The sequence below is a fragment of the Amblyomma americanum genome, chromosome 7 (genome assembly GCF_052857255.1).
Source record: "Amblyomma americanum isolate KBUSLIRL-KWMA chromosome 7, ASM5285725v1, whole genome shotgun sequence".
Taxonomy (NCBI): domain Eukaryota; kingdom Metazoa; phylum Arthropoda; class Arachnida; order Ixodida; family Ixodidae; genus Amblyomma; species Amblyomma americanum.
Window position 1 is genome coordinate 163,786,910 of NC_135503.1, and position 12,669 is coordinate 163,799,578.

Here is a 12,669-nt window from a genome sequence, read left to right on the forward strand (position 1 = left end):
TGTTCTCGTAGCGACCTCTACCTGGGAAGAACATCTTTGGAATTAAGCAGGCTATTAAGCAGGATGCGCGAGGCCGGCCTCACGATCAAGCTGCAGAAGAGTGAAATCAGAGCCACTAACATCTCTTTTCTTGGACATAAACTTGGAGAAGGGGCCATCCGACCGTTGGAAACAGTGGTGGAAAAGCTTGCCAACGTGCAGCTTCTGAATACGAAGGAGTAAGTCCGTTCCTTCTTAGGGCTCGCTGGATACTACCGCGATTTCATCCCTGGCTATGCCGACAAAGTTTAACCGCTCGTGGAGATGACACGCAGAAATGAACGCAACCTTGTCTCTTGGACACCACAGCGGCAAGCCGCTTTTGACGAGCTCAAGAATGCTTAACTTCTAGGCCCGTATTTAGAGCTTCAATTCTTAGTAAGCAGATCGTGCTTCGCACAGATGCTTCCAAGGTCAGCATAGGCACCATTCTCCTGCAGGAGCATGATGGAATCCTCCACCCGGTATCATATGTGGGTCAAGAGTTGTTACCTCGCGAATCTCGCTACTCAGCGATTGAACGCGAGTGTTTGGCGATAGTCTGGGCTGTTGAGAAATTCCACATCTTCTTGTAGTGGGCATTCTTCATCATTAAGGCTGACCACCAGCCCTTGCAATATTTAATAAAGGCAAAGCACTTGAACAGCATTGTACTGCATTGGAGCTTAACATTACAAGAGTATACCTTTCGTGTAGAGTGCATCAAGGGCTCAGAAAACGTAGGCGCCAATTGCATGAGTTGTTAATAAATTACCGGAGGATAATGCCCAAAGTACCGTGCTATCCCGTGTGTTTGCAATGGTTACCTATGCAAATGTAGTCTAGGAGTGTCTAAGAGTTGTGTTTTAATTCTCTTCGTTTTTCGGTTATGAGTTGTTCAGTGTGTAAATTTAAACCTTTATGGTACAGACGTGTGCAAAGTGTGTGTCCAATGATTTGTAAGGTTTCTATATTTTCTCTTGTGCCAGATGTATAATGTTGGGCCCCATGTGCTCTCTGGGTGCGTCACTATGTGCCTCCATGTGTCACAATGTAAAGTGCATTCGGTGATTTCAACGCCGTCTAAGTTGTCCATTTACCACGTGAACATTAGTGTTGTGTGCACCAACAGCAGTTTTTTCTATGTGGAAAAAACTATGTTAGTTGCACAAAAGATCCTCGGTGGATTTGTGAACGCGGTGCATCGGCAGTGGTGCATCGGAGAGCGGAGCGCTGCGCGTGCCAGCCCAGTGTTGCGCATGCAAAGGGTGTGTGCGAGGTGACGGCAACAAAGAGCGTGGCGAGCACGAGGAGCGGAGAGCTGACGTGTCAGAAAAGCGAGGTGTAAAGGAAGACAGCGCAGCGGAGATCGAGTCATTCAAGCGTGGAGGTGGCAGCCGTCAGACGTTGGCCGTGACCTCCCTTGGATCACCGATGCAAGACTCCTGCATTCCTTGCAAGCGTGGAGGTAGCAGCCGATGGACTGAGGGTCCGTGCTGCCGAAAGGCAGTCTTGGATAGCCTGCTTTAAGCCTCCGGCGTTTCGTGACCCCGTCAACGAGACCTGGCTACGTTTTTCCTGCCGCTGCTGTTTTTGGGCTGTTGACTGGAGACCACTGGCATCTTCCTGCAGTTTTCTCCGCTCCTAATACCACCTGGCTCTCTTTCGCTGCTTCCGTCCACGCCACTCCAGCGACATGTCGCGGTTCATCAACCCATGTTCTGTCCTGTCTACAAGGCATCCCCGCTTCCCCTGTGATGCTCAGTAACTGGTGAAGTCTTTCCTTTATTCTGTAGTGTTGTATGGGGTTGAGTATGTGTTTTTCTTGTTCTTGTTTCCGTTTCTTATTGTCCCCTTTCCTTTAAATTATAAATACGGCTTCGTTTTGTTTCTTCTGACCTCTTTGTTGGTTCGTTCGAACCTGCATGTGATAGCATCAAGAACACCCTACGGATTCGCGACATGAGGGTGGTGAGAGAGAGATGTGGGCTGCATGCATTAGCGCTGACAATGTTGTGGCAGACAGGCAGCACTGCAGCAATAGGCCACAGCGTTCATTGGGTGACTAATCTTTTGTGATCAACCATTAATTTAACTGTCACAGGCCAGTGTGGCAGAGTGGGTGCGCTGCCTAACCAGTATGCAGAACGCACTCAATGTTACTGATGCCTAGGCAGGTCTAATTGCCGGATACACCACAGTTTTCGCTCTCTAACCAGGTTCAGCAGTATTAAACCGCAGCTAATTTTTTTGTCACATTCTCTTATTTTCTTTCTTCCACTGGAATGGAATAAAGTCTCGGTAGATTGCGCTTAACCATTCGTATTGTCCTTAACTCTGTGCTTGTCAATCTAAGCAGCGCACGTCTTGTATATGACCGTGTTTCAACTAGCCCAATCCCAAGCACTTCTTAACATTTTTCTGAAACCATGTGTGTTGCGTCATCGCTCTTACCGCATGACATGAACACGTAGTTGTGACTCACCTGCTTTGTTCCAAGGACTGTAGTACAAGCACACGATGCACTTGACCGGAAGCAAGACTTGGCTGCAACACTGTTGGTGCTTGTGACCTCTACGGTGAATATGTTTATAGTAGAACTGCAAAACTGACTTGTTCTAGTAACATTGGTAAACTCCTCATGGAAGTCATTCTATGGGTTTTGGTTATATTTAAGAGTTGGAGTTTTCAGTCCAAACTGAAAAAAAAACAACGAAAGAACATCAAATTCAGTTTTTGAAATTTGATTTCAACTGAAAGAGGTCTGCATCCTTTATACCCACGACACCTCTAGCTGGCTGTTGAGTTGGAGTTGCACTCAGTCAGCATAAAAATTAAACAGAGGTCTAGTGAGGCGGTGGCACGGTTGGATTGTCATCGCTCGCTAAAGACTTGGTGACGGAATGGCTGTAGACACACCATGCATAAGCTTCATCTACCACTAAGGTTCAGCAGCAGTTCTATTACTGCCTTCAACACAGACCATGGGATGCCCCGCCCCAACGCAGCGATATTGTTACGTGGCCCAAGGCAAAGACGACACAAGAATGACCCAGGTACAGAGCATCTAAACCTTGAACACGCACACCACGAGACACTCACCTTCATTCACAATATCTGTTGCATTATCATGAGAACCAAGGTTTTAGGAGCAGATTTCCACTAGTTTTTCTCTTGACGGCTGCATTAATTATGTGCCCCCCTTCACGATGGTTGCAGCAGAAAGGTTATGACATAAAGGAATGAGCAAACAGAAGCTGTCCTAATCGTAACCTTTCTGCTGCAACCACCATGAAGTGTTAACCAACTAGCTGGGTTGAACACCCTTTCAAAATTACCTGCCATTACTTTTTTTAATGATGATAGCACTTCCTTCCACAAGCACTTCTTTGTGTGCTGATTACTGGTTAATTGACTCCTCACACTGGCCAAGATAAATTGACCTGGCATGAATACCACATTATATCACTGAAAAAAGAAAGAACAGCCCTTGGGAAATAATGTTTGCCAAAAAAAAAAAACTGCATTCTGAAATAAAGTGTGCCAAAATTTAAGAAAAAAAGAGGTAGTTATATTGTACTCAGCATCTGTAATGTAGCATGGTGTGTGTGCAAGGCCAGATGAGGCTGGCAGGCAGCACATCACAGACACTGCCCTGAACAAGTATTCTTAAAGAAAGGCCTGCTGCTACTAATGCAGGCTCAGAATTTGAGAACTCGTGGACTGGGTATGCTCTGTTGCAGGTCGGTGTGTGACATTGGCAAGCGTACGTTTTCCCCCAACGTGGAGTGCAGAACGGCTCACTCGCTGGCCTTCCGAGCAGTGGGCTTCCGGTGAGCTTGTTTTGTCATTCCCTTCTGTCCCAAGTGGGTTCAGCAGTGTCTGAGAGGTTTTCTTAGGATATGAGCAGCAGCAATGAAATGGCCTCATCGTGTTAGTTACATGTATTGCATGGCAGAGAACTAGCGATGCGCGAATATTCGAAATTTTGGATACAAATCGAGTATGTTTGAAGTCTGGTTCATATTCGTGCTTGAGAAATTGATATTCGAGAATTTGTGAATATTCGCCAGCGATCGTATATTGCGCCTACTTTCATAAATTCAGCGATGCCAAAACGGCAATATCTGGGCAAAAATGCGTGCTCTTCGCTTTCTTTTCCGACGTTTACCGCATGGACCAATCGCACTAGTAGCTCTATGAATTGCACTATTCCGTAAGTGGGCTTTCCCACAAACTCTGATGTGAACAAAATGGCCGACCACCTACTTCGCATCGAGAGAGCGTGCAGTTTTGTCTTTGATCCTTTCATAATGTGTTGCACACTTAATGCCCCATACTCTCCGAGCGTCACCTCCGGCATCTCGCTTCGGTCAACTATGATATGTGGGAAAGCCCACTTATGGAACTTTGCACGAGGCTCCCGAAGGACAAGTGATCGTTTGAAAATCTCGCCTGCTGCATTGTGATCCGCGCACCTCTTAAGTGGACATAACTGAAGGCCTGAAAACGATCGAAGGGCCCCTGTCACCACGTCAAAAAATAGCCTGGCCGCCTAGTTTCGGTTTCTGAGCTTCGCCACTAGCCCGTGTATTCGCCCATCCCTTACGTCCATGTTGTTCTTCCAGCATGCCGAAACTGCACGCTCATCATAGACTTTACGGTGGTTGTGTGATGGAGCTTCCTCATAAGGCTTCACCGCATTTTCAGCATTTTTTTTTTTTTCGGTGGGTGCGGGGCAGTTTAATGAATCGACCTTAAGGTCGGTCATTCAGGCATTTCTTCCGTCCCCTTGAGCTCCGAAATAATGAGGTTTTACTAGCCATCATGTTATTTTTAGTTGCCATTCATGTGATGTTTTATGGATTTCGTTTTACTTTGCCACATTACAATTGGATAACATTGTGCTGCCTAATCAAGTAGTATACATTTCTGTGCACATCATGTTTTTTATGGGGCGCTGAGTCAGTCTGGTTTTGTTCATTTCAGTTGCAAGGAGCATGCACCATTTTTAAAAGCTGAAGTGCCACCGCATTTGCCTGTACGTAATTTTCTGAAATATTTTTTTCATACTGAGCAGATATTTGATATTCGAAGCCATTTTTTTCATATTCATATCCAATTCATATTAAAAAAATTTAATATTCACACACCCCTACGGAGAAAATATTGTGCAGCTGAGTGTGTCCCCTTTGTTCATAAATGCACATCAAGCAGTTGTTTGGGGCAAATTATTTCTATTGATGCATTCTGAGGCATGTGGTGCCCTCTGAGGAGTGGTTGAAAAGAAGCGCAGGTGCGCGACGCAGGCGTGGTCCGGTGTAGCCTTCTGCTGCATGTGCAGTAGGAAAAGACGTGCACATGTGCAGAGCGGCCGTGTGAGAAAGGCAACTAAAAACTGCACCAAACCAGATTTACCAGCTTCCTGAGAAAGTTCGATTGGATTACTTTGCAATTCATGGGGATTGACTACCAGTTGTCATAGCCAATCAAAACCCTAGTCATGAGCACCATTTCCTGGCTATGATGGGCAGTCACGTGGCGTTTTTTTTAAGTTTGCTGTGATTGGACCAACTGTAAAATGGGTTGGGCACACTTCCAGGTACAAGGACAAGCTGGCATCCAAGGTACGGGTGCTGGACATCTCCAGGCTGGTGTCAGTGCCCACGTCAGTGCGCATGCCACGGCTGCGCTTTGCCAAGCTGGTGCTGAGCAGCATCGAGCAGTTCCTGGCCTCGGCTGACCCGCTGCTCACCACTGCCCATGTGCCTGACCGCAGCCTGGTGGAAGAGGGCGGCCAGCCCGTGCTCCTCAACGCAGCCGACAGGCTGGTGTGTTTTGCATTCCACATCTTCTCGAACCATTGACGAAGCCAAATCCATTACAGTCTCAAAGGTGTGGAGGATAGTGAAAACTGTCATATCACTTGACCATCCCATGCATAATGAAGAATGCTGTGCTGTTTGCGAGCGCATTCACTGCTGAACCACCTTCATGTAATCGCAAATTTTTTCTATAGATCCTGTTGTCATTGACTCTGTCAGAATAGTCCATTCAATTCTCAAGCTAAACCTGTTATGTTCTGGTAGCAACAAAATGAATTTCAAGTTTCTCAAAAATGTCCAAGTTTTGTCGTCTATACCTTTATCGCACGTTTTCATGCAATCAATCCAGTGTTTCACATACATTCCATGCTGTCTTTTTACTCTACCATCCCATTTTACTTGAGACTAGCGCAGAGTGCAACCGCCTTCCCCCATCCGTCCAAGAAATCTTCTTGTTAAGGCACTGCAGGAACAGGTTAGGGCGATAGGCAAGGCTTCGCCGCCGATGAATGCCGAAATGCTGCCGCGGTCAGCGTTGCAGAAGGAACAGGCAGAGATCCCTAAGGAAAATCCTCCTGCAAGAGGTCCCGAGCAGGATCGTAAAACCCGTCTGCAAGGATTGGAAAGACGATTCGGTAAGAAGGAACAGGACAATCAAATTTTTCAACAGGAAGTTATGGCCGCTTTGGAACACCTGAACGCTACTATGAAAGAGATGTGCACCGAAATGGTAAGGAGAGACGAGAGAATTCAGCGGGTGTATCAAGAAATTCATAACATTAAAAATGGCTCTGCGCCACCGTAGAAATACATTTTGACAGCGGAACTGTAGGGGCCTCGGTCGAAAACGCGCGGTACTCCAGACTTTTCTGACGAGCATTGACAAACCCAAAGTAATCGCATTGCAGGAGTGCGGTAAGCGTGCCAAGCTAGCAAGTTAAAAATCGTACATGGGACGCAGTGACAGCACGCGAGTGGTCACCCTTGTCAAACGAGAGATAACGGTTTTGCAACACGATACTGGGACTACATATGTAGACCATATTTTGATCGAGATAATCCCACAACAGAGAAAATTCGACAGTCTATTCCTTCTCAATGTATATACCCCGCCACGTCAAAAATATCAATGTGGCTTCAATGAGCTCTTCGCAAAAACGTGAGTGATCATGAAGGGAGGACTTCTCTTGATAGTCGGGGACTTCAATGCACATCACCCGGCATGGGGGTACAGTTGCACACAGGTAAAAGGACTTGAACTATGGGCCAGTATTCAGCAGAATGGCCTAGCGCTTCTGACAGATCCCTTGAAACCGACCCGCCAGGGCAACAGCGTTTCGATGGACACGTCCTTGGACTTAACTCTAACCAGGGACCACGTCTCCCGCACCGGCCGTCTGCACCAAGAACGTACCAGTGGTTGGATGTACCAGTCAGGACGAAGGCATCAGTAGTATTGATGATTGGAGTAAAAAGGTCCTTCAGTCGGTCCACGAAGCAACGGAGGAGGTGGAGGTTGACGAGGACGTCGGAGGAGTAGATTGCCACATGGTCATTCTCTGGCGCAAGAAGCAAGATCTTGAAACGCGGATCACACGGAAAGGGGGAACAGGAGCTTGCGAAGACAATTGGCCGTGCTTAATAAGGAAATCGAAGAGTAAGCGCTCATTTTAACGAGGCAAAACTGGGGCAACATTTGCAACAAGCTGGACCAGAACATCGGAGAGGCAGGTACGTGGCACTTGCTTCGGCGCCTTTTAGATCTGGACAAGTCCGAACTGGAGGCCAGGCAACAACTTCACAGGCTAGTACATACCTTTGACGGGACCACAGCTACTCTCATATCCCAAATCTGGGACCGGTATTTGAGCTGCACAAGCGGTACAGGTCAGCCACTGCCGAATTACAGGGGACAGGATAATCCAGACCTAGATAGCCTGATAACGCTTGCCGAAGTTTAGGCAGAAATAAACAGAATGAGAACCAAGACTGCCGCGGGTCCAGACAGGGTCTCTAATCGAATTCTCAGAAACTTGGATGACGCGTCGATCCGACACCTCACAGCCTTCATGCAGGAGTGTTGGGAGGCCAGTCTACTGCTGGCGGCATGTAAGGACGCGAACCGTGTGTTCCTCTCGAAACTGGGGAAACGGCTAGGTTTCGAGCACTTGCACGTCCCATGTGGCTCACGTCGTGCATGGGCAAACTGATGGAGCATGTGATTCATGCCCGGCTGAACTGGTTTTTAGAGGACAGGAGTATCTATCCAAATACTATGATCGGATTCATACCGCATTTGTCTGCATGCGATGTCATGTTGCTGCTAAAAGAACACATCATATACAGTTCAACAGTAGACACCAGGGTGATCGGTGATCTCGATGTGTCGGAAGCTTTCGATATTGTGAAGCACCCAGCCATTCTGGAGAATCTGGACGCATTAAACGTAGGAGTTTAGACCTACAGCTACATATACAATTTTTTCACAGACAGAACAGCAACTATCAGTATGGAGGGACACACAGAAGGGGGTGACTCGGCAACAAGGTCACACTGCAGGGATCGGTGTTGTCCCCGACCTTGTTTGTGGAATAGCGTGAGTGACTAGCGAGCCGGCGTTGGGACGATGATACCACACTCCTGATAAGCTGTGCACGGCACGCTAGCATGGGCTATAAGAACACGATGCTCTGGAAAATAAAGCCTTTTTTCTGTTGGACCATGGTCGCTGCTCTTTATAGTTAATACACTGTGATGAGTACGGGACTTGTCTGGACTGGCCTGCCAAGCGTGTCCGTGCAAGATAGGACATCGCACATCGGAATCCGCTAATGTGGACTTCAAGCGGCTGAAGGCCAGGGGCAAGCAGCAGAGAACGGATCTTACGCATTCCTGCAGGGAAGCGACACGATAAGTAACTGCATTATGTTTGTACCGAAAAATGTCGCATCTTGACAGAATCCACGAGTTTGACTCCAAGGTGGTTGAACTTTTTCCGGAGCCCTCCACTACGGCCCCTCTTTCTTCCTTTCTTCTTTCACCCCTCCTTTATCCCTTTCCTTACGGCTCAAGTGTCCAATGATATATGAGACAGATACTGCGCCATTTCCTTTCCCCCCAAAACCAATTATTATTATTATTATCATTACTTTGAATGCTTTGAACATTTCGTCAACGCCAATGATATCACAATCTTGGCCTGACAAACTGATATGATATGCTTCCAAGATTTCTCGCTCTTGCTTTCTCTTGCCTCTACCAAGAATCATTAAATTGCTGAACAGTGGACTACACCCACATTCATTGCAATGGCGAGGCAAGTTGGCACCGTCATCAGACCCCAGGGAGGAGTGGTGCTCACGCAGCCAGTCATTAATACATTGACCTGTTTGGCCTATGTATACTCTTTCGCATGTGAGCGGGAACTTGTACACGACCTGAGCGACACACGCCGTGAAGCGGTTCTCCTGCTGCGTTGTGCAAACGTGGTTCCTTTCCCTGCCTCGAGAAATGCGCGAGCAACAGACCCGAAAGCTTGCAAGGGGCAGAAAACACCACACTAACTCCCTGCTTGGCCGCAACTTTTTTGATGCTGTGGCTCACTTTATGCACGTACGGCGTGACCTCAAGTTTCTTGTGTACGGCATGACCTCAAGTTCCCCCTCACATGCGAAGGAGTATACATAGGCCAAACGTGAGCACCACTCCCTGGGGTCTGATGACGGTGCCAATTTGCCTCGCCATTGCAATGAATGTGGGTGTTATCCACTGTTCAGCAATGTAATGATTCTTGGTAGAGGCAAGGGAAAGCAAGAGCAAGAAATCTTGGAAGCATACCATATCAGTTTGTCAGGCCAAGATTGCATTAGCACAACCTCGGTGCGCTTACTCGAGAAGGAATTCGCTTTTTTAGGCCGGTCACGGTGGATGTGTGTCCTGTGTGCCCTATGCGTTGTGAGTTGGGACGCGGCTGTTGCACATGCTTTGCTGGCCTTGCTGGGACTATGTTTTGTGTAATAAATCTCAGTTGACAGTCCAGCCGTTGGCGTGAACACTCCTTCTCTTGTCCCTTGTCTTTCGTGACTGGTTTTTTTCAAGTTACTATGAACCAACTGGCCTGCATTTCAACCTTTCTGGAGAAAAGACTCTCGCAGAAGTCAAGGTTCTTCTCAAGAACCATTACAGTCCGCAAACGTCTGTAATTGCTGAAAGGTGCAGGTTTAACCACCGAGTTCAACTGGAGCACGAGACTGCAGAAGATTTTGTGGTCGAGTTAAAACACCTAGCTCGGAAATGCAATTTTGGAGACTTTCTGCAGGACGCCTTGCGGGACAGACTGGTAGCAGGCATTCGCAATGAAGAAACACAAAGAGCCTTGTTCACCACCGAAGGCTAACATTTCAAGAAACTTGCAAGATTGTGCTGGACATGGAATTGGCCACAAAACAGGCCGCAGTGTTGCGAGAAAGAACTCGTAATGAGGCAGTCGACGCAAGTGAGAACGGAAGAGAGACGTGACCGAAAGACTACAGAGTCAACGCAAGGAATAAGGAAGAAGCAGAAGTGTAGCCGCTGTGGCAAGGCACATGCGTCAGACAACTGCTGGTACAAGACTTACAAGTGTGAAGGAGTCTCGTACATCAGATAATTCGTCGAAGAAAGCAATTGTCGTTCCTCTGTTAATGTACCAGTATTCTTCGCTGAAGTTAGTCAGCAGTACTTCGGCCTGGCCATTGCGGAAATGTGCGATGCCTCTTGCGATGCTGATTCCTCGGTCTAGAAGCAACTGCATGTTCCCCTCAATGATGGCTGCAGCGTTAATGGCTTTGGTGGCGCGTGCCGTCAGGATAACACTTGAACGGTGTGGGACGCTCACTTCTTCCTCCAGGACACTCAGGGCAACGTGATTTTCCAGAGTTCTCATTGAAGGGATGGCCTCGTCCGTCGAAAGCGTGATCAGCTTGGATCGCAGGTCGATGATCGCCAGATGCTCATTAAGGAAATCCATGCCCAAGATCACTTCGCGGAAACATTTCCGTAGCACAACGAAGGTCGCAGGATAGGCATGTCCTTTGACAGTCACTTGTACTGTGCATCGTCCTGATGGCGTTATGAGGTGGCCCCCTGTGGTGCAAATTTGTGGGCCATCCCAAGCGGTCGTGCTTTTCCTCAGCTGCGGAGCGAACGTTCCATTCATCACCCAGTAATCGCTCCTGTGTCGACTACAGCAGTAACTTTCCGGCCGTCGGTAACTACTTCTAAGTCGGACGTCCTGGCTCTTGCGTTGCACGTCGCCCTCGGCGTCGGGTCACGGCTTCGTCGGGTATATGTATCGTGGGTAGAACATGTCATTGAAGCTTTTCTCGGTAGCGGTGTCGTTTTGAAGGCGGTTCACGTCGTGGTCGAGGTTGTCATTGTATGCAGCGTTGCCGTGTCGGGGGCGGCGTCTTTCTTCATGCAGCATCCTCGGTGTTTCTCTCGGAAGCAACCTCACCTCGAGAGGTTGTTGTCTTTAGTTTCCCCTATGTTAGCTGGGAGACCTTCGTCATACTACGTCTGCGTAGCTGCGGCGTGGCGACACAAAGCGCGAGGCTGATCGCGATGGAGAGCGCGAAAGGCAGTTCAGCGAGTACTCCTCTCGACGTAGGTACTCGTCGATTTCTTGCGGATGTTGGCCGAAGCGTGGTTGTGATGCATCAATGGTAAATCCATGAAGACTGATACGTCAGTACAGGCAGTGACGAAGAATATGGCTGTCCTCACCGCAATGGAAGCACAACGGCCGGTTGTTGGAAGTCCTCCAGGCGGCGCATTTCCGGGGCTTGAGCGTCATTTGCAGGCTGGGCGGGCAGGGCCAGGGAAGCGGCATTCTGAATGAAACAAGTGGCTCATCTCGGAGAGGACATAAGGGTTCTCGCTGGGGCTGAGCAGTGCGTACTGCAGCGGCGTAGGTCATGGCGTGGGGTTCTGTGGGCGTCGGGGTGCCAAGTGCCTGCTGCACTTCTTCCCGTACCACATCCATGAGAGTCATTGCTTGCGGCTGTGGGGAGAATAACAGTAATTGGCGTAGCTCCTCGCGGACAATTTCGCGGATAAATTCCCGCAAGTTGTCAATTCCCGCAAGTTGTCGCTGGTGGTGGTCGTAGTGTCCGTAAGGATTGCACAGACAGAGGAAGGGTGGTTGTACTGCCGAGTCCGGACGTCAAGGGTCTTCTCGATGGTGCAAGCTTCTTGCATGAAATCCTCAACGGTTTTTGGCAGCTGTCGGACGAGGCTGGCAAAGAGTTATTCTCTGTCGCGACGCGTCAAAAATTGAACTTTCTTTTCCTCAGTCATATCGGGATCAGCGCGACGAAAAAAGCGCTTCATTTCTTCCACGTAACCGCGTTCAGGCTCGTTCAAAAGCTGGATCCTGGACTCGAGGAGTCATTCGGCTCTTTCTTTCCTCACTACACTGGTGAGCGTTTTCAAAAGTTCTCTCATGATTAGCCCCCATGTCGTTAGGGAAGACTCGTGGTTTTCATACCACATCTGTGCTGATCCCTCCAGTGTGAAAAAAACGTGCCCGATTTTTGCCCCATCATCTCACTTGTTGAATGACTCCACGCGCTCAAATTGGTCTAACCATTCTTTGGGGTCTTTGCCTAGGGATCCCTTGAAAGTTGACGGTGTATCCGTGCCGCGAAGGACGTGACAACAGCAAGATAGCCAGAACAAGAAGAACGCAGGTTTATTGGGAAGCGTTGCTTTTATAGCCGAGCAAGTGATGACGGGCCGACCACAGCGCGCATGTGCGGAACAGGCGCACGGTCATGCTCGCGCCTTA

General features: G+C 48.4%; 1 protein-coding gene across 7 annotated transcripts in view; it reads left to right on the forward strand.

Moving 5' to 3' along the window:
- LOC144096738 (F-box DNA helicase 1-like) overlaps positions 1-12,669 on the forward strand; it is a 289,125-nt gene that overhangs the window by 139,027 nt on the left and 137,429 nt on the right. For 6 of the 7 annotated variants that reach the window (XR_013306837.1, XM_077629588.1, XM_077629586.1 and 3 more), the window contains 2 exons: positions 3,762-3,851; positions 5,621-5,849. Coding sequence is in view for 6 of the 7 variants with exons in the window: in XM_077629588.1 (XP_077485714.1) it covers positions 3,762-3,851; positions 5,621-5,849 (319 nt within the window). In the remaining variant the exon portion in view is untranslated. The remainder of the gene's footprint in view (positions 1-3,761; positions 3,852-5,620; positions 5,850-12,669) is intronic. The other variant, XM_077629587.1, reaches the window with a different exon arrangement.